Source organism: Camelus dromedarius, chromosome 3 (genome assembly GCF_036321535.1).
Source record: "Camelus dromedarius isolate mCamDro1 chromosome 3, mCamDro1.pat, whole genome shotgun sequence".
Classification (NCBI taxonomy): domain Eukaryota; kingdom Metazoa; phylum Chordata; class Mammalia; order Artiodactyla; family Camelidae; genus Camelus; species Camelus dromedarius.
In genome coordinates, this window is record NC_087438.1 from 93,254,081 (window position 1) to 93,277,979 (window position 23,899).

Below are 23,899 nucleotides of genomic sequence, written 5' to 3' on the forward strand. Positions count from 1 at the left end.
TGGCCTGGGCTTGGGGGTGGAGGTTTGGCCATGACTGATCCCTTTCCCTTGCTGTCCTGGCTCCCCTGGGACCAGCAATGGCTCAGTGGGAGGAAGGCTTCATGTGGACTCCTGTCTATAGAGCTGTCTCCACTTTGGGCCATGGGGTTTGGGGCTAGGATTCAGGTGTACAGGCCCTGTCCTCAATGCCCTACCTCACCCAGGGATTCTTGGGAGGAAAAGTGTTATTCCTGGGGCCAGGCTGGGAGCCATAGCCACTCATCCCATCCTGAGAATCCTTTCCCACCACTCCCAAGATTTGTCTGAAAGGGGCCCCCCTTCCTCAGCCATACAGAAGCCCTTTACACAAGATGTTAAGTACTTAAGCTATTTTGTAAGAGAAAAAAAAGGGAAAAGACCTTCATGGCCATTAGCCTCTGAACCACTCACAGGGCTTTTTTCACACGGCTCCTCCGCCCCCGCACGTCGTGGTGCATGTTTGCAGGCCCCCAGGCAGTGCCCGTGTTCAGCTGCTTTATTTGTTTCCCTCATCTTTATTGTTCATTTCTCCATCATGTGGCTTCTAGTTTGCTCACAGGTTGCCTTCTCTACCAGTGGGAATGATGCTCTGTACAAATCACCCTATAGTTTCCATTTTGATTATTTTCCTGGAGCATAATGTTCATGGAGAATTATGGGTTTGAGAGATAGGAGGAATTGAGGCGCTTTGCTTTCCTGTGTCCCCAGTTTGCTGCAGGTTCCTTGCAGTGTCTGAGCACAGCCATCTTGAAGTTTCCCCTTTTTGTTGTTCATTTAATAGGTTCGTGATGGGCAGTGAGACTTAAAAGTAATTTTGACTTGCATTCCTTCCTGACTTGGAAGGCCATGTGGTATTGGCTGTGGTATTTGGAAAATCTGCAGCCCCTTCAGCTGCTCCCAAGGTGGGACTTTGTTTCAGGGGGCCTGTCTGATGCCTTTCACGGCCAGGAAAGTGCGATGAAGGAGGCCCATCCTGCAGACCCCTGCTCCCGCCTGTCCTCAGGGGCTACAGTTTTAGGGCCACTTGTCCACTCCTCCAGCTCAGCGGGGTAGAGGGCCTGACAGAGAGCCCTGGGGTCATCGCCAGGTGTTCTTCCCCCACCCTATCAGGGTTTCACCAAACCAGCTTCCACCACCAGTGAACGGAAATCTCCATACTAGCTCTGCCCACCTCCCCGGCTACCCCAAGACTCAGGTGTGAGTGGGGTTGAAGCTGGGAGGACTTGGCCATCCCCTCTCCAAGGCGATCAGCAGCCCCAGCCTGCACCCTCCTGGATCTCCTGAGACCACACCCACCCTGTGGCCCTGTAGGAGGGAGGTCTAGCTGGGCTGTAAGAATGGGCTCCAGGGGCGCTGGTTTCAATGTGCATAACTCCTGAGGTCAGAACGGATTAGGGTGGGCACAGAGCCACATGGAGTGGGGCAGGAGGAGCCACAGCCTCCCTCTGAGCCTCCCCGGGCAGCTGTGGTCCTGAAGCCTTACAGTCACACTCCCTCACACCTTGTGATGGGCTGCTTCCTGCCACTGTGTACAAACAAGGCTCCACTGGAGGAAACAGGTGTTTTATCAGGTCACAGCACCCCCCCCCAACAGTACAGTGCACAGATCCTTGGGTAACAAGGCTCCTTCTGTAGGTGGGGACAGAAAGGCCAGAGTGGAAGGGGAAGGCATTGAGTAGGAAGATCCAACCTCAAATATCCTATCTATCTGCTGCTCCTTGGCTGAGTGGTCCTGGGTAAGTTGACCCCTGTGGACCTTAGTTTTCTCATCTAAAAACCAAGGTGGTGAGGGTTCCTACCTCCTTGGGTTGCTGTGGAATGGAGCTTCATGAGTGGAAGCCACTGTGGGAGGGATGGTCAACATGGTGGGAATGGCCCTGGTAAAGGACCTGGCCCTTGTGCCAGGCAGGTGCAGTACTCCCGAAGCTGAGGTGGACCGACGACCCCGAAGCTCTGCCTTCCTCAGCTCAGTAGCCAGCTTCCCCGGGGCAGGGCAAAGAGGATAGCTGTCTGGCCCACCCGGCCCTCAGCTGGTTGACGACTTAGTGCCAGCTCTATTTAGAATCCTTGTCCAGACCCCTCACTGGTATTTACTGAGCCCCACATGTGCTTGGCTTTGGCTGAACACAGAGGGGATGGCTGCCTCTGCCCCCGTAGAACTCAGTTCTGGCAAAGCAAAGAGACTGTTCATGAGGCTCACAGTCGGCCACACTGGATGAGGGGTACTGGGGAGGGAGAGAGACCAGTGTGGGCAACCAGGGGAGAATTCCAGCTGGCCCAGAACCTGTGAAGGTGATAGTGGGAGGACGCTCTAGGTTGGAGGATAGTTTAAGCAGAGGAGGAGAGGCAGAAATTAATATGTTCTTCGTCATCAGAAGGGCTGCTTGAGGCCCACAGTCTGTGAGGCTGTGACCCTCATTCTCAGGCGCTGCTGATTCCAGAGCCTGGGAGTGGCTAGTGGACACAGGCAGTGAAGGGCAGGATGGTGCCCACCAGCAGATGGTTTGAGTTGGACATAGAGGGTGAGGCAGGCAGAGCCAGCAGCTGGGGCAGGTAGATGCTGGGAGGCGCAGTGGTGATTGGAGAAGTGCGAGCAGGGCCAAGGTGGAGGTGGGCTCTGGGCAGGGGAGACTGGAGCCAGCTGGCACATGCAAGGCAAGAGTGCCTCGGAGGGGGAAGTTTAGTGTTATCATTTATTTCTTTTGACCCTCAGTCTCTCTACAGGGTCACGAATCCAGGATCTTGGCCCCTGTTTACTGGGCCAGGGGTGGCCAGTCAGCCTCTCCCAAAAAGCCCAGTTTGCCCATGATAGGAGGGGGCTGTAATGGAAGGAAGCCAGGGACCAAGGGCACCTCTTGCCCTGGCTGTGTGACCTCAAGCAAATGTTAACCTCTCTAGGACTCAGTTTTCTTCTGTAAATGAGAGTGGGGATTCCTGGCCATGAGTATTTCTTTGGTTCAGATAAGTGTCTGCGGAAGAGGTTTGGGTGGGCCTCAGGTGGGGCTGTGTTGGGCATTTCCCAGCCTCCCCACCAGGCAAGAAGGAATTGTGGGGAGGGAGGGACAGGTGACAAGAGTCCAGCTGAGGGTATTCTGACTAACTCTGACCTGGCTCTGGTGGCAGTAGGCCCAGCTTCCCAGTCTGCTGGGCCGCCTTCTGAAATGCATTACCAATGCTTTGTAAACTCCACATCATTTGGCCACATGAAAGCCTGAGATCTAAAAATAACCACTCCCAGAGAACGCTCCGCATTGGCGGGGTTCAGCTGACCTCTGCACGCACACCCACCACCAGGCCACCTCCCTTGCCAGGGAGCCCCTACTGGCAGGGCCACACCCACTCACCCTCCCAGTGTGGGCAGCCACTGCCTAGGGCCACTTTATCTGGGTACAGATCTCATCTAGCTGGTCTAGGCTTCAGGCCCCAAGGCCTTACCCAGGGCAGAATGTCTGGAGGAGCCAGGAAGAGGCGGCTGAGGGTGTGTCAGTAGCCCCAGGACCCCTTCCCCAGCCCCATACATGCCTCGCCTGTCTGTGGGAAGCTTGTTGGGAAGCCAGTGGAACCATCTTACAGATGAGGACCCTGGGGCCTTGCAGAGGATGAGCACAGGATGCGGGATTTGGCCACCGTGAGATGGTGAGGAGGAGGGCCACTGGCTGATGTGCTGGTGTGAAAAGGGCAGGGTCCTGCCTGGGATCCTGTGGTGTTGGTGGAGAATCTGCCCCAGCAGGAAGGCAGGGCAGCTGTGGGTCTCCAGGCTGCTTGGGTTGACTCTGCCCTACTTTCTGTGGGCTCCCTCTCCCTATGGTCTCTATGACCAACTGCAAACCACTCTTTTCCCTAAAAATAAACATGCTTATGGGATTGGGGGAAGCTTTGTAGCTATCAAAGGAAATAATAGGGTGTTTAAGAAAATTACATTGCATTTTAAATAACCAGCATGAAAGTCATTAAGTTTGAAGTTTCATTCAAATCAGATGGCTCTGTGGCTGGCCCGGTGGCCAGGCAGGCAGAGGGTGGGTGGGCCCTCAGGGATGCTGAGCAGCAGCATGTGGAGAGCTTTGCAGCAGCAGCAGTGAGGTCTCTGCTGGGTACAGCCCGGATCCAGGCAGGGTGGCCCTGAGTGTAAGCTGGGCTGCAGCAGCCCCCCCAGAGCTTGCTGGCAGGCTTTGAAGCAGTATGCAGCCAGGGAGCCTCCCAGCTGTGGTGGGCAACCTCGTGGGTGGGGCTGGGGGGGCCACAGTCCAGAGATGAAGCTGGGATTGCTAAGGCCACAGGGCTGATGGCCATGCTGAGGTGGGGGTTTAAGAGATGGTAGTTTGGATCACAAGGGCTGGAAGGGATCTACAGGGCCAGGACCACATCTGTCCTTATCACTGCTGGAATCTCAATGGTCAGCACAGGGTGTGACACGAAGTAGGTGCTCGTAAACAGTTGTTGAAAGAATAAACACAGCCACAACAACAGTGCATGTGTTGAGAACTTCCCAAGTGCCAGACCTGTGCTAGGGACTTTTAATCCCAGTATCAAGGGCCCTACAAGAAGCCGGGAAAGTAGATACTATTATTGCTCTCGTTTTACAGGTGGGGAAACTGAGACTCAGAGAGGTTAAGAACGTGCTAGTATCTGGCAGAGTCAGGACTTGGACTCAGGTCTGTTTTACCCCAAATCCCATGCTCTGCCCCTTTGCTCTCAAATGTGTGGAGCTGGAGGCATTGCAGGCTGCAAAGCTGAGCATTACTTCCATTCCTGTTTGGTTCATGAGCTGGCTTTCTCTGGCCTCAAAGAAAGACTTGGCCCTTACTGCACTCCTGGTCATGACCTCAGAGCTCTGGGCCTAGGTCAGGGCTGGACCAGATGCCTGGCAAGAGCAGGGCTCTTAGGGCCAAAAGGGCTGTGTTTCTTGGTTGAAAGCAGGAGCTCAGGGCTTCCAGAATAAATACTACTTGGAAAGGTGTTTATAAATGACATTTAAGATTACCTCAGTTGTGATGCATGATGCAAGGACAGGTAAGAACTATGTATAGATGGAGTCCTTTCTAACTCTGGTCCTGGTCCTGGCTTAGCTTGGCGCCCACTCTTTGACTTCTTTGGGCCAGGTGCCCTCCTCTTTGTGGTCCAGGGATGGGCTAGAGGGTGTCCTAGGCCCTGAGGCGATGGGAATGGCTGGACTGAGGAATCTGAGAGCGTCCCTGGATATAGGTGTCCTCCCTCCATCCCCCACAGGAAGGTTGTTTGGGAACCAGAGCCGCCTGTTGGCCTAGCTGGGGCATTTTGAGAGTTTCTTCTTCTACCCTCATCTGCACTTCCCAACCCCACCCCTCAGCTCTGGTCATTGAAGGCCAGTCAGGAGCTCAGGAATTTGGCCTGACAACAATCAGACGTAGCCCAAAGGAAATCGAGGGCCAGTAGCCTCGGACTAGCACAAAGGCTGGCTTCCCTGAAAAGGCTTGGTCTAGGGACATGCTTGCCTTCATCTTTTGTTTTTTTCTTCATTAATTTAAAAAATATTAGCAGACACAAATATTACTTCATTCAGTCCCCATGAGATACGGACATTGAACACAAAGCATGCAAAGACTTGTACCTTGTAAGTGCTGGAGGAGAGATGTGAACTCAGGCATCTGCCTTTGTGTTCCTGCCCTTACCCCATGCTATCTGGCCTTGTAGGCAATATATCTAGCCATTCATTTTTGAAAAATTAGGTTTTATAGCAGCACCTGGGTCCCCTTGGCTCCCCTGTCCCATTCATCCCCACTTCTTACCCCCCAGGAATTTGGTATTTTGCCCTCTCCCCTGTACTTTTATACTGTTAGACCCAGGTGTGTATCTGTAAGAGCTGTTTGGTGTGGTTTTTGGAGTCCCCTAACTCAACCTCATTAGGGGGCTCCACCTCAAGAGGGCCCCTGTGGCAGTTGGAGCAGCCCTGCCCTCCTCCCTCTGCTTACACTGGGCATGAGGGGCTTGGGTGGGAGCATTCTGGGGCTCGAAGCCTCCAGCAACCCCTTTCCACTCCTTGCCTTGTTTCCCTTGGACTGAGCCCAGGCAGAGCCACAAGGGCCTTAACTGGCAATAGCTGCAAGGATTAGACCAAGTAAGCTTCCTGACCATGGCCCCAGGGCAGAACTGTCCTCCTGGGGCTGGTACAGGCAGCTGAACAGACCAGGTAACTCAGAGACCCCCATCTGGTCTTTGCTCCTCGGAAGCTGGCTGGAATCAGTCAGGACAGGAATGCAGAGCGAGGGCTCGGATGAGACCTCCAAGCCTCCTCTCCCTCACACCCTCGAGCCACTGCTGAACCTTAGCCTCCTCAGCCTCCCTCTCTCCGGGCCCTGCCGGGGCTCTCCCAGCTTCCACCCCTAGGCAGCACACTTACTCTGTCAAGCCCTGGTGAGAGCCACCCCAGCTGCCAGTGGCTGTCCCACCCCGCCTTGCATGTGGAGGAGGAGAACAGAGGCCAGATCTTGTGGGAAGAATGACTTCTCATGGCTCCTTTAGTCATTTACAACTGAGAACCAAAACCACCCCCTATGAGGGCAGGGTGAAGACACCTTTCACATAGGGCTGGTGGAGGTCAGAGCTATGCTGTTAGACAATTTTTTCCAAGAAAGATTATTGCAGGGTGTTGCTGGCAAAATCAGTGATCCCAGGTCCTGGGTAGGGGGAGGTCTTAATGCGGAGGGAGGGGGAATCCGGCAACCGTGGCTCCTGGGACCACATGTAGTCTCCATGCTGGCAGGCTACCAGCTGGCCTGTGAGGTGTCACTGAGTGGTAAAGACCTCTGGCCAGGAACCCCAAAGGGCTGGATTCAAGTCCAGATCCGTCTCTACTTGCTCTGAGATCGTGGGCGAGTCATCTGAGCTCTCCAAGCTCCCCTTTCCTCATCTGTACACACGCCTCAATGCGGCTGGGAAGACTGATGGGATTCTGGTGGGGGGACGGGACTCTGCTAGGTGTGCGGTGTGTCGGCAGTAGGCTGTCAATAACGGGGGCTGCCATCTCTAAATCTGCTCCTCTGCCGCTTTCTTCACGCTTTTTTACAAAGCCTTTTGGTTTTGCTCCCAGGGGAACAAAACCTCTGCACTCCTCAAATGTGTCCTTCCACACTGCCATCCACAGCCTGAGCGGCGGTTGTACCCGGCCTGCCTCAGCCTACGTGGGCTCCTGGATGGCTGGGCGCTGAGGGACTGGGTACCGACTGCTGGGCGGGAGGGATGCCCAGCCCAGGGCTGCTGCAGAGTCCCCACACACTGTCGGTGGCATCAGCGAGCAGCTTGGTTGCAGCAACTCCCGGAAGCTTACATTTTCCTCTAAAAACATCCTGTCCTGAGGGGCGTTTACCTCAAAGAGGAGGAAGGAAAACAAAAGTAAACGAATGCATAGAAACCACTGGAGGCTGTGGGCCAGGCCACTCAGCTCAGTGAGGTTCCGCTAGCTGGGCTGGGTCTAGAGCATGCCTGTGGTTTGCCAGGGCTGCATGCAGGGACTCAGATCCTCACCTCTGCTGTGGCAGGGACCTGTTATCTGATGTCGAGGCCAGGCAGCTGATAGACTGACCACACTCACCTGGCAGGGCTCTGTGCATCCATGGCAACAGTCCTATGCTGGCAGACAGGGCTGGAGTCTCCTGGTCCACAAGGGTGTGGCCCAGCCATCCCCCAGCCCTCCATCTCAGCTGGCCAACAGCCACGGCTCCATGCCCTGTGGTGGGCGTCTGGCACAAGGCATCCGGCACGCTGTGGGCGGGGAGCTTGAGGATCAACCTGGGGCAGCAGGGCCCAGAGAGAGGGGCTGGGGATAAAAGGGCATGAGCCCAGCTAGGGTGTACCTGCAGCAGCCCACAAATCAAGGCCTGGCTGATATGCAGGTGAATCCCCTTTGGAAAGGGGAACTGCCTCCTTCTGGGAAGTTCATTCCCGTGGTTCCATGCCTTGAGGGAGCTTACAACTCAGCAACTGGCCAGATTCCTTGGTACTTAAGCACTGTTGGTGCTAGACAGTGGATCGCCAGCTCCAGACAGAGGCCGGGGGAAATGTGGTGGGCCCTGGAACTGGGAGAAGAGTCTGGAGGAACTGATCAGGGCCAGAGTAGATGCTCAGGGGCAGGCCTTGGATAGAGCCTGGCTGCGAGCTGATAAGCCTGGCTCCTGGCAATGCAAGGAGGAGAAGTGAGAACTGGAGAGGGCCTTCTGAGCTGGGCCACTGTGTAGGGTTGTGCAGGGGAGCTGGGCCAAGGAGCTGAAACCCAGCTGGCACCATGCTTCTCAAGCTGCATGCCCTGGTGTGAGTTCAGGTATGTCTTCAGAGGAAGGGGTACTTTTTCTACTTAGCACAAAGGCACCACATGAATTAGTGGTGGCCCTGGCTTTGGTCAGTTCTGACTACCAAGGTATTGCAGGAAGGAAGAGATGGAGTAGGAGGTAACATGGGGTCTCAGGTGCCAGGCAGGATATCCCTGACTCCTTGCAGTGGTCCCAGCTCCTCCCAGCTTCCTGTGTACTGCTGTGACTCTGTGCCCAGCCCCAGCCAGCCCCAGCCAGCCCCAGCGCTGCCACATAAACACCGGCTCACATTGGGCCCCACCCATACTGCTGGAGACTCAACTTTGAGGGCCCAGCAAATGGGGGGAGAGTTGTTCAGGCGGAGGGAACAGCATGGCCCTTGGGGCCAGCAGCCCTCAGTGTCTGGGGCACCGAGGGAGAGGAGGGGAGGGATGAGAGAGTAGCTGTCTTGCAGCACTGAAGACCCTGAGAGCCCTTAAAGGGGTCCGCAGCAGTGAGCTGATGGAGGACAGTGTATGGGAAACCTCAGCACCACTGAGCTTCATTTCCCTCATGTGTAAAATTGGAATGATAATGCCTGCCTCAAATGGGTTGTCACATGTGACATTTACAATACTTAGTTTCACCTCTGTGCACTTGGTGGAGAGAATAATAACTATGGAGAGCCCACCTTTCTGTGTGGCTCCAGGTGTGGATCTGCCACTCCTTCTGTGGACTCGTCCCCAAGGGCCTTTCCCCAGCTCTAGAGCAGCCATCAGAAACAACCCCCACCCCCCCAGGCAGGAGCTGAGAGACTGAAGGCAGCTTCACCGCAGATGAGCGGGTGGGCATGCAGAGGTTCTGGGGCACCAGGGATTCTAGAGGCCTTCATTCAACAAGTCTTAGTGAACATGCCAAATACAGAACCTGGAGAGGCAGAGATGACTAACAAGCTGATTCTGCCCTCCAGGACCCCCAAGCCAACCTCTGCACCAAGTGGACATCTCTGCCTGCTGGGCCTGTGGAACCCCATCCAGGTCACGTCCTTTCCCAGGAAGTGGTCCTTAGACTGAGGTCAGGATGAGAAGGAACCAGTCTGGCAAAGAGCAGGAGGAAGTATGGGAAGTTGGGAGGGGAAGGCGGAAGGGGCGGGTAAAGGCGGTGAGGCAAAGAAGAGCTGGATACCTGGGTAAGAAGGAAGCAGGCCTGTGTTGTTTGGGCATGACTAGTGTGTAGTTGTGCCATGGTGAGCAGGGGAGATGTGGGCTGGGGACATGCAGGCCATGTCCAACTATCACCATCAGGCAAGCTGCCAGTGTCAGCAGCCCTGGCGGGCAGGCATGGGGTATGGCTAGAACCCCAACCCCAGGGTCCCAGAGCCTGCTGAAGCATTTATAGGGTCAGGAAAGCACATGGCCTCGCAGTCCAAGGGTCTGACCAACTAGGTTGAAGAAGGGAGAGACTGAATTTAGGACCGGGACCCCCTGGCCCCTGCTCCCCCCTTTTCTGTCCACAGTGACCATAGGGCTTTTGCAGTACAATGGGTGGAATGTCAACTCTGCCACTATGAGCTGTGTGACCTTGAGCAAGCTCTGTAACATCTCTGTGCCTCAGTTTCTTCATCTATCAAATGAGGATAATAATTATACCTATGTCATAGGTTTATTTTAGGAGTGTATGAGTTAAACTCTGTAAGGCACTCAGAACTATGTCTAGCATGTGGCAAAAAATCAGCTGTCATTAATAGAAGCTGTTCCCTTGGTCTGAAACATTCTTTTGCCTGATACATAGTAGAAGCTTAGTAAATAAATCCTGATTGAATGTTTCTGCTGATAGTGATCAACTGCGATTTCTGGTGCAGTGTGTGTATGTGTGAGTGTGTGTTAGTGGAGGGGGTGCTTCTGGCACAGTCCCCTGCCAAGGGGAGGCCGCCTTGGGAGGGCCGTGTCAGGCCTCCCACGCTCCCCATCCCCCAGGCTTGAGGCCAGAGGAAGCGGCAACTTTCTTCGCTGGGAAAGTGTTGTGGGGCTCAAGCATTTGGGGGTTTTTAGAGTCAACCGTCAGAGGCGAGGGAGTTTCTCTGCTGGCGGTGGCAAGGGCTTTCAGGGTGCACACAGCCTGTGAGCAGACCTCTGCGGTCTGCAGGGAAAATGCCGACTGTGTTTATTTTTCACCTGAGCCTGCAGGAAGTGGGGTTGGGGGGTGGGGAGAGGGAGGCGGGAGCAGCCCAGCCAGGCCCCAGCTCGACTTCAGAGCAGAGGAGACCTACCTCAGGAGTCCCTCATTTCCTCCTCCTGCCCAGCCCTGCCCTAGGGCCCCTTCCTGGCTCCAGCCTGCTCAACAAAAGGAGGGCATGCTGGGGCACCAGAATGAGGAATTTCCAGCCATGGGCTCATGAAAATATCCCAGAAGGACGAGGACCGCCTTTGGGACCATAGGTTTTGAACTGGCATGGGGAAGAGCAGTAAGAGCAGTGCCAGTGCAGGAAGGACCGCCTCTGCTAAGGCTGTGGCAGACATGGCCTCGCAGTCAGTCCAAGGGCCTCAGAGTCCTGCACTCCGGAGGGGTACAGGGGAAAGGGACTGTACACAAACGCCAAGAACGGGGGTCCTGGAGTGTCCTGTGCAAGGAGTATGGACTGCTATTGAGTCTTCCGTTCGTTTACACATCCTACCATGCTGTGAGCACTTACTGAGTGCCCAGCTCTGTGCTTGGCACTCTGCCCTCAGAGGTAAGGGAGATGAAGTTGTGCCATCGAGATGCTCAGGGACCGGTGGGGACAATCAATCCAGGCCTGCCTCCATCCCTTGGAGGTTGGGCACAGTCACCATTGGAGGAGGAGAGGAGGGGCTCCCCGTACACAGGCCAGGCCCCAGGCAACTCCTCCCTGTTGTCTCGGCAGCCTAGCCCTGGGACAGCCTTGTGCTGGGGCCATGGAGCGGGACGTTCCAGTGGCTGAGGGGGCCGTGGGGCCCTGCACCAGACAGTTCCCCCTGGCTATCACCACCAGGCACGGAGGGGGTCTATGGAGTGAGGTGGAGAAGCAGCCTGCATGAACGTGGGAAGGACTGGCCGGGACATCAGTGCCCTGCTCTGGAGTCTGGCACCTCAGGGCTTCCATCTGCCGGCAGGCTCTCAGCCCTAGTTCTGCCCACCTGGCACCTCTCCTGTGGTTTGGCTGCATACTCCTGTTTAATGAGGCTTTTCCCCAGTTCCTAGGGAATGCTGGTTGCCAGGGTGAGCCCTCCGTCCACCAGACAAACCACCCCCACCCCACCTGCCATCCCCCTGCCCGTCACACACACACATACCAGGCCAGAGGCTGTAGGCAGAGCTGGATTCCTAGGTCTAGACTGAGCGGTGCTACAACATGAGGCTTCACCAGCCTGGTCAAGGAGGCTCAGCTCTAGCCGTCCCTTGGGCCAGAGGGCTCTCCAGGGATTCCTGGCCAAAGCTAGCCCTCCCCAGGGAGGGTGGTTGGCTGAGAAACATGCTGTGGAATCACCCTCTCCCTGACTTGGAGCAGACACCCCACACTCCCCACACCCTGGGCAGAGTGGGACTTTGGACCTGACTTCCTGGAGCTGGCACCTTGGACCCCAGGCCCTGCTCCCAAGGGTCAGAGCTGCCCACTTCACTGCCTAGGCTTACAGTCAGGGGGGCCGACAAGCCAGAGCCAAGGGTGGATGGCAGGGCCTTCTCTGAAGCAGAAGTTTAGACTTGAAAGCGCCTAGTGCAGAAGGACCTGTGGAGGGTGTTCATTCCTACTGGGCTGGAGATCCAGGCATTCATGCCCTTAGACAGGAAACAGTGGAGTGCCTCCCGCCAGGGTCCCAGGTTCCTAAGGGAGTAGGCCCTGAGGTTCAGGCTCCCTGTGTGCCATGAGGCTTAGGATCTGGCTACCACTGTCTTGGGAACCTATCAAGGTAGAGAGGCCCCTGAGGTTTCCAGGAAGCTTTCCACCTTCAGAGGCCCCTGGCTCCTGCTCCTAAAAATTCTAGGGTAAAGCAGGATTTTTGCATCTGTGACCAGTGAGGTAGGCAGGGTTGATATTCTCATGCTCATTTTACAAGGGCCAGACTGGCCCAGGATCCTATGGTGAAAAAGTCCGCAAGCCTAGAGCTGCACTTCCAGCCCACTTCCCATCACGGCCTGGTGTGGAAATTGTCACTGGAGTAACCAGAGGAGGCTAGAAGCTGAAGCACCCTTGGCAAGTCCTGGCATAGTGAGCGAGGAAAGAGGAAGGTAATGGGGTTAGAGAGGTAGTTAGGGGCCTGGTCACACAGTTTTGTGGGCCTGGGTCAGGCTGTCGGAGGCTCTAGGCTGAGCAGCAATGTGATCTGATTTCTATGACTGCTGGATGGAGGCCTGAGGGAGCAGGAGGCTGCTGCGGTCACCAGGTGAGAAATGACTGTGGCTTGGACTAGGTGGGGATAGGGTGAAAAGAAGAAGTGGTTGTGGGGGAGGGTATAGCTCAGTGGTGGAGTGCCTGCCTAGCATGCATGAAGTCCTGGGTTCAATCCCCAGTACCTCCATTTAAAAAATTAATAAACCTAATTACCCCCCCAAAACAAAAACAAAAACAAAAAAGAAATGGTGGTTGGACTCTGATATATTTTGAAAGCAGAGCCATTAGGATTTGCTGACAAATCGGATGTGTAGTGTGAGAAAAAGAGCGTCAAAGATGACTCCAAGCAGTTTGGTCACAGCAGCTGGAAGGAGGGAATTGCCATCAACTAAGGAAGATACAGTGTCTGGGGCAAAAGTCAAAGGTTCTACTTTGGATGTGTTGTTTGGGACATGCCTACTCTGAGTTGTTGAGTAGGCATTTGGAGAGTGGCATTCCTAGGAGAAGTGGGGCTGGAGATAGAGATGTGGAGTCATCAGATGAAGACTTTTAAAGCCATAAGCCTGGATGAGAGCACCCTGGGAGGTGAGGATTGATAGAGAATTGAGGGCCCATTTTGGATCAGGTCAGGAAGAGGATGAAGAGCCACAAACATGGCCGAGAAGGAGTGGCCTGTGAGGCTGGAGGAAAATCATGGAAGTGTGACATTCTGGAAGTGAAGTGAGGAAACTGTTGCAAGGAGAAAGGAGATACCAGTTGTGTTCAGTGCTGCTGAGAGGTCAGGTAAAAGGAAGACTCAGAATTGACCACTGATACCAGCAACATGGAAGTATTGGGGACCTTGACAAGGGTCACCTGGTAAAGTGAGGGGGCAAGAGACTGGCTTGGATGAAGGGATAAAGAGAGCTGAGAACCAGAGGCAGTGAATGGGGACAGCTCTGCTGAGGTTTGCAGTAATGGGGAGCAAGACTTGAGGTGGCACCTAGAGGATTTACAGGTGAGAGAAATGGCAACCTGTTGGTACCCTGTTGGGACAAAGATTGGGCTTGCAAAGTGCTTGGCAGAGTGCCTGGCATGTGGCAGGTACTCCGTACATGAAGGATTTCACGTGCCCCACACACCCCACACCCATCGCCAGTCTACTCTCTCTCTTGCCAGCCACCTGCAGGCCTGGACCCCACGTTCCACCTTCCATTCCCCCATACTCCTGATCTGTTACCGTTGTGTCTGGTTTGGTGCTGGGGATAAAAGAAAGCCTGAGAGTGCCACGAGATTCCCCCAGCTCGCTCAGGAAGCCTGGCCTTGGATCAGCAGCAGGAAAGTCACTGCAACCCAGGCCCAGGGATGGCATGGCACTGTCATCACTCTCCCCAGGTGATGCTCCCAGTGGGCTGCCAGGTGTGTCTGCCATCTCCAGACAAACTCCTTTCAGCATAAGACCAAAACGTCTGGCCCATGTAAGTCCTGGCACCAGAAGGCTAGGGAAGCCCTATGAGTTGCATTTCCTTATGACATGAGGGACATGAGGAGCTTCCTGCATGTCCCTTTCCCATTACCTGACATCGGAGTAATGGAGTTCCTGGGTATTGTCTTGCTTTATCCTCACAACAACCCTATGATCATCTCCACTTAAGACAAGGTAATGGAGGCTCAGATACTGTAATAAGTTCTTAAAGGCCAAGAACTGAGCGTGGTCGGTGGACACTTCCTCAAGCTCACAGTGGAGAGCCCTCCTTGGGGCTGAGAGGGAAGTTCTTCTGCCCTGCCCCAGGAGGCCAGCTGGGGGCTCTGGTCAGAGGTGAGGCATCAGGCTCAGGAAGAGGCTGGTGCCAAATCCATGCCAGCCCCAAAGGAGGAGCCACTGCTATTAGAACATTAACTCCTGCCTCAGAAGGCAGGCTGATTAGCCCTGGTATGTAAGGCTCCTCCTGGTGGGCAGACGGATGAGCAGGTGGCAACGCCAGCAATTTCCCAAGCCCTGAGGGGAAGGGTGCAGCTTGCAGCCCAGCCTCAAGCTCCCCTGGAGGGAGGAATGTGGGGAAGGTGGTGGCTGTTGCTGGGAGGTGTGAGGCCCTGTGCCCCCCTAGGAGCCCATAGCCACCCTTCCCTCTAGCCCCACCCTGGACCCCCAATAGCCAGTACCAAGGGACCTGTGCCAGGCCTCCTCACCAAGAGCTACCCTGACCTTCCCCAGACCTGGTGATAAAGGGATCATGAACCCCGTCCGTGAACACAGGAGAGGAAACTGAAGCCCAGGGATGTTAAGGAGTCTGGCTAAATTCACCCAGTGAGAAATTTCACCTGCAGGGTGGGAAGGCGCCCAGACCACAACCTCATTACTGTCTTGCCCCACAGATGTCCCTTTTCTTCTGTGCCGCGGGGTCAGAATTCACTCATCTGTGCTCCTAACAGCAGCATCCCTACAGGTGGTCTTTTCTAAGTGGAGCTGAGCTTCAGTTGTAGGTGATGTCTCCAGGACCCTGGCTTGCACAGGTGTGCACTGAGGATATGCAGAGCCGGGCCGCAGCCCAGAGCAGCAGACTCCCTGTGGCTGGGTCTCGTGGGGAGCCCCCTTCCCAGCCTGAGTGAGTCATCTCATGACAAATCCATGTGACTAGTGTGAAAAGTAAGAGTCCTGTGGTGCTTAGGAAACAGGAAGTGTGGAGGCTGGGGGGACTGGCCGCACCTGGCCCCACCTCCCCTGAGTTAGAGGACCGAGGAGGGGGGTTCCTTCCCTATGTCAACAAATCCTCTTAAGCCTGAGGTGATTCCAGAGGGTCAGACTTAAGACCCCCAGTCTGGGGGCTGAAGGAGGAAGAAAGCAAGCTTCAGACTGTCCTGGGGCTGGAGGCTTGTGAGTAGCCCACTAGAAAAGCCAGAGGGCCTCAGAGAAACTGGGAGATCTCTGAAAGCAGGAGGCATGAAGAATTTCCTGTACAGAGGAGATGTGCCTCCTAGAATTGGGGGCACAGAAAGACCAAGAGGCTCTCTAGGAAGTTGAACTGCTTGGGCAAAGTTGGAGGCAGGCGGAGACTGCCAGGAGGGCAGGGCCACTGAACACAGGGTGGCTTGAGTGGAGCCCTGTCCTGTGAGGCATGTGGTTTTGACCACTCCACTTTCCTTTGACAGTTGGGCTTCCTGCACACAGCTAATTGGGGCTCTTCCTATACGTGCACCCCAGCCCTGTGTCTTCCTCAGGTCACCCCCATTCACCCACCCTCCTCGTTTTTCAGCACAACAAGGCCAGTCAGCCTTCCCATGGCGTTCCCCAACTCTCTCCTCTCTATGAACATTTCAGCAGCCCACACCCCACACCAGCACCAGCCGACATCAGCCAGAAGCAAGGTACGGATCTAGGATGGGGAGGGACTCAATGGGACCCAGAGCCAGGGAGTTGGGGCGGGGGGCAGTCAAGAGACCAGGTGGCTGGACCCTTTGTACAAATGGAGAACCGGGGGCTGCACAAACTCAGGGCCTCCCAAAATGCCAAGAAGAATGAGGGGCCTGAGGATACCAAAGAGCTGGGGGAGAGAGTGCCAGGTCAAAATTTGAAGGCTTCAGGTTGAGATAGGAATCTAAAGCCTGAGTGACTATCCAGTGCCTGTATGGGAGCAGGCCTTTGTGTAAAGTTAATAAATATAAAACTTGAAGCCTTTCTTTGTGTAAAGTTGATAAATACAAAACTTGAAGCCTTTCCCTCCCCACAGTGAGAAAATGGAAAGTGGTGGTTGTGACGGCTGATTCACCTCAGCCTCAGGCAAAGTCATTCTGAAATCAGCCATTGTCGGCTGTGGGAAATCTGCTGACTCAACCCTGGGGAGGAAGGGGCAAGGTGGGTGTGTGGAGCCCTGGATCCCCAGGCCAGGGGGTCTGCCTCCTGCCCAGAAAGCTAGGCTAGAGCCCCCAGCAGAGATGGCCAATAGCAGACCAGTCCTGGACCAGGGTGTGGTGAGGTCTGGCCTAGACGACTCCAGCTGTGCCACTGGCCAGCCAGTGTCCTTAGGCAAATCACCCAAACCCTCTGCCCTTATTTCCCCTAGCCTGTAAATGGGGTGCTATAAATTATCACACTGGGATAGTCCTAAACAAACCAGCATGTCTGGTCCTCTAGCACAGGGAGGTGGGATCTTAGGAGGGCTCCACAGGAGGCTTTAGGATGCATTAACTAGCTGAAGTGGCCTCCAGGTCGGGCTGGCTCACTTACTTGGCTCCTCTCCACTGCAGGAGTTCACAGGCCTCTGCAGACCCCTGACCTCTCTGGCTTCTACTCTCTGACCTCAGGCAGCATGGGACAGCTCCCCCACACTGTGAGCTGGTGAGTGAGGGCCCAATGGGAAAGGGGTACCTTGTGCTGTTTGGACTCATACCTGCCCTTCCGTTTTCCTCCTGCACCCTTCTGTGCCGAGCACCTAGCTGCCAGCTCTGAGTAGGTACCAGAAGCTGGCCAGCAGCTCTATCTGCTCATCAGCCAGCCAGACAGACTCCTTTTGGGAAGGCAGGAAACCTAGCTCTTGGTCCCAGCCCCAGTCGCACTTGAATCCCACCTTAATGTCTACGAGACTTGAATAGGGGAACCATGGGCTGTTCAGGGCCATGTTGAGTATGTGAGGAAGAAAAGGTAGGCCTGAAAAGGGAAGTGACAGCATGAATGATCACAAGAGAGGCTGTTGCTTTTTGGTGGCCTGGTGGACAGGGGGCTATTTCCCACTCGCCTCAATGTCTACTGCTGGCTGGTCCCTTCCTTGGCTGAGCTGCTTGAAGGGCAGGTTCCTCCCTGCCCCTGTGGTACCTGCTTGAGTTCAGGCCCCTCGCCAGCCTGCTTGAGCGTCTATTAAAGCTGGGCCAGGAAAAGCCAGCCTGGATCCCATTTGCTAGGCCAAAACATGGGCCAGAGGGCACGTCTTCAGCTGGAGTTGGGCCTCCTACGTGGCCCTTTGTTCATCAACCACAGTGTGACCCGGGCAGGGCTCTAGTCTCTCTAGGCTGGGGCAATCACCCAATGGCAGGAAAGCTTGGCTTCCCAGGAAGGCGGGGCAGGGCAGAAGTCCAACCATGGGCGCCCCTGCTCCTTTCCCCTTGCCCTTTATCCAAGTTCAGCTTACTCTTCCATGTCCAAATTCTCTCTGGATAAAGTTCCACCTTGAAAATAAATCAGGACTACCCCTACTAGTACCTCCCAGGATTGAAGTGCACATGGCAGGTTCTGGGTACCAAAGCAGCGCTGCTGAAGCTGGTTCATTCTCAGGTCCCTGCCCTCTCAGAACTCAGTCCACCTAACACACAACTCGGGCAAGTGGCCGGACAGTGACTGGGCACTGTTAGCAGTTCCTTGGGAACTGCAGGAGCCCAGAGGGATGCCTCATCCATCTTGGACTCTCAAAGGCTTTCAAGAGAAAGGATGTTTTGGGCCAAGCAAGACCATGATGGATGACCAGGAGTTGAAGCAGACAAAGTAGAGCAGAAGAACAATCCCGACAGTGTGAACAGTGGGTACAAAGCCCGTAGGGCAGGCATCAACCCTGTATTGGCAGGGAAATTTCAGGAGGCGAGGCTGAAGGGGAGTTCAGGGGCCTACTAAGCTGGGTTCCAGAAGAATGATGCCATTTCTATCCCTTAAGCACCAGTAGAGGGAAGGTAAGTCTGTAGAGGGAAACAGGTATAGCACAGGTTGCCCTCCGGTGGCAGGTGTTAAAAACATACATTGGAGAGGTCTAAGCAGAAGCCAATTTGCCCTATTACACTAGGGGTCAGGCCCAAGCAAGGTGGCGAAGTCCTTCCCCACCTTTGGCCTGTAGTCAGATTGCTAACAGCTATCTCTCCCAACCACAGGCCCAGTCCTCCTCTCTACCCCCTGTCCCCTTCCTGCGGATATAGACAGCACTTCCCTGCCCCCACCGCAGCCCCTGGCGCCCCCTACCCCAGGTGAGTCCCCTACCCTGAAGCTAGGCTCCTGCTTCCTGTTGCCCAGGCTTCAGTGCCCACAAGAGGCCATGCCCAGGCCAGTGCTTGCCCTGTGTTAGTTGTCTGTCCATCTGTCCGTCTGTCATTCTGCAGCCCCATGCTGCCCTGTACCTGAGAATGAAGCCAGTGGGAGTACAAGAGGCCTAAGCCCAGGCCGTACTGTGCAGAGCACTGCAGAGCAGGGAGAGACAGTGCACTCACCTTTGTTGTGTATCCCTGATGAGAGAAGGGTAGGCGGGGCAGGACAACTCTCTTGGGCATCCCCTGAGGTCTGCCCAAGGCAGCACCTTTTACATGTGTCTCCAACCCCCAGCCCTTAGGGGCTACATGCTGAGACTCCATACCTGCACAAGCAGCAAGGGACAGACTGGTGTCCATCGAACAGCCAGAGAGTTGGGGGTATGTGTATACGTGTGTCCTTTCACTTAGCTCACTCCCTCAGTGACAGAGCCATGCCAGGTAGGAAACAAGGAGTTCAGCAGACATTTCTAGCCCTACTGGAGCTCGTAGTCCCAGGGTGGGAGGTATAGACAAAACAGCAGCAGCTGAAGGGATACCTGGGCGATGGGGAAGCCCCAAGGAGACTCCAGCCAGGTCTGATGGGTCAGGGAGAGCCTCATGAAAAGGAAGCTCATGAGGGGGACAAAGGGAACAGCAGTAACAGTAATAGCAGGAGATGGCTGGGGGTGGGAAGTGATGGGAAACAGGAAGGGGAGAGTGGGGGGGGATGCAGCTAGAAACGTCAGCAGGGTAGTCATGCAGGACTGTGCAAGGCCTAGGGAAAAGCCTGAGTTTTATCCTATGGGCAGTGGGGGAATTTTAACACAAGTGGCCAGGAGCACTCAGGTGTTTTTAAAAGGTCACTCTGGCTGTTACATGGAGAGAGGACTGGGAGGTCAAGCAGGAAAGCAATGAAGCCCACAGGGCAGCCACAGGCTGAGGCTGAGCTGGTGAGGGAAGGAAGTAAGAAGGGGACAGATTCAAAAGCTATTTAGGACTTAAGTAAACACCTGAGTTTGACATATATGTAGATTTTGTCGATGTGTCTGTGCAGTGTGTTGGGAGCAGGTATTTGTATATTTCTGTGTAACTGTTTGCAGGCCAGTGGAGGTGGGGCATCTATTCACTTGTCCTCATGTCTGTGCAGGGGCCTCTCTGTGTTCAAAGGTCTGGCTCATACGTTCCCGGCTCAGTGTTAACTCTCCTTCTGCCTCTAGGTTCACCCACCCATCCCTGATGTTAGGCTCTGGTGTACCTGGTCACCCCGCAGCCATTCCCCACCCAGCCATTGTGCCCCCTTCAGGGAAGCAGGAGCTGCAGCCCTATGACCGCAGCCTGTGAGTGAAAAGACAGGAGGGAGGGGAAGGGGTGAGGGTAAGCAGACCTCAGGGTACACATTCCTCCCACCAGGCCCAAGACCTGCTGCCTGGAAGCTCCAGAGACTGCCAAAGGAGGCCTCTGGTCAAGCTGTCTTGTGGCATTTGCCACTGACCAACCACTGTTTTTTGATCCTCAGAAGCAGCAGGGAGGGGCGGGATGGAGAACGAGTATTTAGTTTGAGCCAATAGGGAAGGGGCTGGAAGTCCTGCACATACTTTCCTTACTTAGCAGCAGTATTCCTATAAGGAACAGTAACTTAACTCTGCTCGTCTATTTTGAGGCAGCTAAAAAAAAAAAAAAAAAAAAGACTCCATTAAAAAAACCCTAGTATCCATGCATTTACATACATTCTAGACACACTAGAAGAGAGTGGTAGCATTAGGTGGACACCATGGTGGCTCCTGAGTGATCTGTTTATGTGCCTCTCAGGAAGACACAGGCAGAATCCAAGGCAGAGAAGGAGGCCAAGAAGCCAACCATCAAGAAGCCACTCAATGCCTTCATGCTGTACATGAAGGAGATGAGAGCCAAGGTCATTGCAGAATGCACGCTCAAGGAGAGCGCTGCCATCAACCAAATCTTGGGCCGCAGGGTGAGGATGAGGGGCAGGTGGGCTGGTATGGGTGGCCCCAGACTACCTTCACCCTGGTGCAGCCTGCTGACTCCCTGATGCACCCCCATGTGCCCCCTCCCCTGCAGTGGCACGCACTGTCGCGAGAAGAGCAGGCCAAATATTATGAGCTGGCCCGCAAGGAGAGGCAGCTGCACATGCAGCTATACCCAGGCTGGTCGGCGCGGGACAACTATGTGAGTGGCCAACAACATACAGTAGGGGAACCTTCAAAATGTCATACTCCAGGCCACAGTCTCACCAGGGAAGGCAGGACTACTGTCCTGAAGGCACAGATGAGGAGGGGAAGTGGTGGAATAGGGGGTCAGAAGAGGACCAAACAAGGGGAGCTGCCCCTAAAGGCTGGCTCATGTCCTATTTTCCCCCCAGTGTGCACTTCCACACAGGGTCCAGTATTTGACTGGAGAACAACAGGAGGGGAGGAAGGGGCCTGGAAGTCACCTCCATTCAAAAGGGAGACCAGTGTGAGAGAGGGAGGAGGAGCCCCTAACTGCCCCAGGGTAACCTAGCAAAAATTGCAGTCAAGAAACACCAGGGTCCCCAGCTCAGAGTGGACTGTGTGCCTGGAATCCCAGTGGCAGCCAGGCTAGGCAGAAGGCTGCAGGTGTACCAACCACCCGCTCACTGGGGTTACAGTGTCCGCCTCCCAGACCTGAGCATCCCCTGCTTTGTTCTCTGCAGGGGAAGAAGAAGAGGCGGTCAAGGGAGAAGCACCAAGAATCCAACACAGGTGAGGCCTTCTCTCAGCAGTAGTGGAGGCTCCTCTCCAGATCCTCATTTCATGAGCAGCCCCAGCCCTGCTTTGCCCAGAGGGTGAGGCAGAGTTCTCAGCCACGAACCTTGAAGGCCTGGAGCCTGGGCCCTCTGGAAACAAGGCCTGCATCTCACAAGTTAAACCCTCACCAGAGGAGCAGCTATATTAAGTCCCAGGAAGACACAGAAGCCAATTCTTAAAGCAGTGGTTTCCACCACTCCCCCCTCACCCAGCTTCTGTTAGTCCCGCTCACAGGTAGCCTCTGCCAGAGAAAGTAGTGAGGAACTGACCGGTTGACTCATGACTAAACCCAAACACTGCCTCCTAGTTAGTTCTGCGGAGGTGGGCAGCAGGCTGTCTGAGCCAGGCCCCATGCCTGAGTCTAGTAGTCAAACAGCCTGCTGTGTGACTGGCAATTTCTCTATCACCCCACCCCCAGTTTCTCATGATGATGCACAGTGCTCTGTGGTAGAGGACCCAAGGAGGCCACACCCTGCTGCAATCTTCTGTGGGTGAATTCCTGCCCCAACTCTGATTATTCAAACTCCACATCCATGAATAACTTTCTCAGCTGTGCTGCCCCGACACAAGGAAGCTAGAGGCTAAGACTGGGGCATAGCAGAGACCTCAGCCTTTATTCAAAGGCTGAAAAATGGACTTTACTTCTGGAAGAGTGTGTAGCATTAGCTTAAGCTACAGCTTGCAGGGATATGGGTCAGGCACATTGGGCATTGGCAAAGATGAAGAAAATCCAGACAAAATGGGGAGGGGGCAGGTAGCCCTAAGACAGAAGAGGCTGGGTCTCCACAGGCCCCTGTAGGCCCTTCTCCCTTCAGCTCCCTTGCTGTAAGGGGCCCCACAAGCCATGGAGAGGAGCCAGCCAATAGGGTCCCTTTTCTCCCCACCCCCACCATTCTTCCCACTGCCTCTATACTGCCAGCTGGGTGCCAACCTTTCCTGACATCTCTCAGTTCTGGGCCCTAGGGCTCCCACTGGGGCTGGCTGTGCCATGGAGAGGCCCTCTGCCTGTGGGGGCTATGGGGCATCTGTGACTGGCTAACACTTATGTTACCTCTTCTTTCTGGGCCCTGCTCTGCCCTGCTGCCTGCCTGCTCGCCCTCTGCCCTGCTCTGCCCCTCTGGCATGGCTGTGAGCAGACCCTGGCTCGCCTAAGAAATGCCGTGCTCGCTTTGGCCTCAACCAGCAGACGGATTGGTGTGGTCCATGCAGGTGGGTTTGTCCCCACCACCATCCTCCCTTTGCTTCAAGCTGCTTCCCTGACTCTGCACACATTCTGCTGGGCCTGCAGCCCTCTTTTGCCCCCAGCATACCCACAGACTGGGGGGCCCATACATCCTAAGAATGAGAACAAACACGGAACACAGCTTGTGGGGATATCACTTGGTCTAGGTGGGAGGAGGGGGAGAGGCAATGTTCTAGAAGGTAAGGAAAAGCAGACTTAGAAGATAGTTCTGGTGCTTGGGGTCCTCTAGTAATGATGGTCTGGTGCTAGCAGATCGGCAGCAGACGTATCTCACACACACCATTTAGGTGGCCTGAGTCCCTGCTCCCAGGCCTCAAAGTCATCATGGGCCACCAGCTTCCTCACTTCTCCAAATTGGGATATTAGCTATACTATCCTGAGCCCTTAAACCAAAGAACAAAATGACAGTAGAGAACAACCTGAATAACCTAGATGCCACGTGGCCCCGTGATGTATTGTCAGGTCCCTACTGAGTCCAGAGGGTTTGAGAGGTAGGGAGGGACAAGCAGGGGTACCCCTATTCAGGCCTTGAGGCACTAAACCTGTGTGTTTTACCGTATAATAGAGAGATACTTGTGTATGTGAAAAGAAGGTATACCTACCAACTGGCTAACGTTGCCTAGTTTAGGATCAGGCCATGCCAGGTAGGGCCAAGGCTGAGGCTACTCCAGGCAGTAAGTTCACTGACTCCAGGGAATACTGGTCCAGTTTCTCAGAGTGCCCACCATGCTCCCTGTCCAAGGACAAAGAGGAACTGGGGGAATAAGTATGTATGTGTATGTATATATGATGGGAGGTGACCCTGTCCTCATCCATTCCAATTTCAGAGACAAATTATGGCCCAGAGAACTCTGTAAGATGGTAGAAATGGTTGAGATGAGTCACTGTCCATTTCTTCCTTTTCTCTGTTCTGAGCTTAGCTTCGAGCACTAGGATTGCTCAGCCCAAGAAGCCTCAAGTATTGCAGGCCCTTTGCTTAATCAGATCTGAGCCCCACAGATACGTGAAGCAGAGCCTCAATGGCCTAGACTAGGAGATGGCTCACCAAAAAACAACAGGCCGACCACAGGCTAAACTACAAAAGGTCCCTGTGCCACCATGTGGCTGTGCTGGGAACTGCACCTGCCCCACATCTGGACAGGCTCAGAATAGGTGCAGTGCTAAGTGAAGGCACAGGCATGTCACCCAAGTCATGGGGAGAGGGGCCAAGAGGTCAGTTAGGCCTGTGCAAGGACAGCATTTTTTGGTTGTGGTGTATGACTATGAATTCACCCTCTGTTTA

General features: G+C 54.7%; 1 protein-coding gene across 13 annotated transcripts in view; it reads left to right on the forward strand.

The window, feature by feature from the left end:
* TCF7 (transcription factor 7) overlaps positions 1-23,899 on the forward strand; it is a 39,501-nt gene that overhangs the window by 5,906 nt on the left and 9,696 nt on the right. For 4 of the 13 annotated variants that reach the window (XM_064484273.1, XM_064484272.1, XM_064484211.1 and 1 more), the window contains exons 4-10: positions 15,861-15,972; positions 16,852-16,942; positions 18,457-18,549; positions 19,806-19,925; positions 20,398-20,560; positions 20,668-20,775; positions 21,281-21,329. In XM_064484273.1, coding sequence (XP_064340343.1) covers positions 15,861-15,972; positions 16,852-16,942; positions 18,457-18,549; positions 19,806-19,925; positions 20,398-20,560; positions 20,668-20,775; positions 21,281-21,329 — 736 coding nt within the window. Of the gene's footprint in view, positions 1-15,860; positions 15,973-16,851; positions 16,943-18,456; positions 18,550-19,805; positions 19,926-20,397; positions 20,561-20,667; positions 20,776-21,280; positions 21,330-22,510; positions 23,897-23,899 lie in introns of those variants that run through there. The other 9 variants (XM_064484275.1, XM_064484218.1, XM_064484274.1 and 6 more) reach the window with 6 other exon arrangements.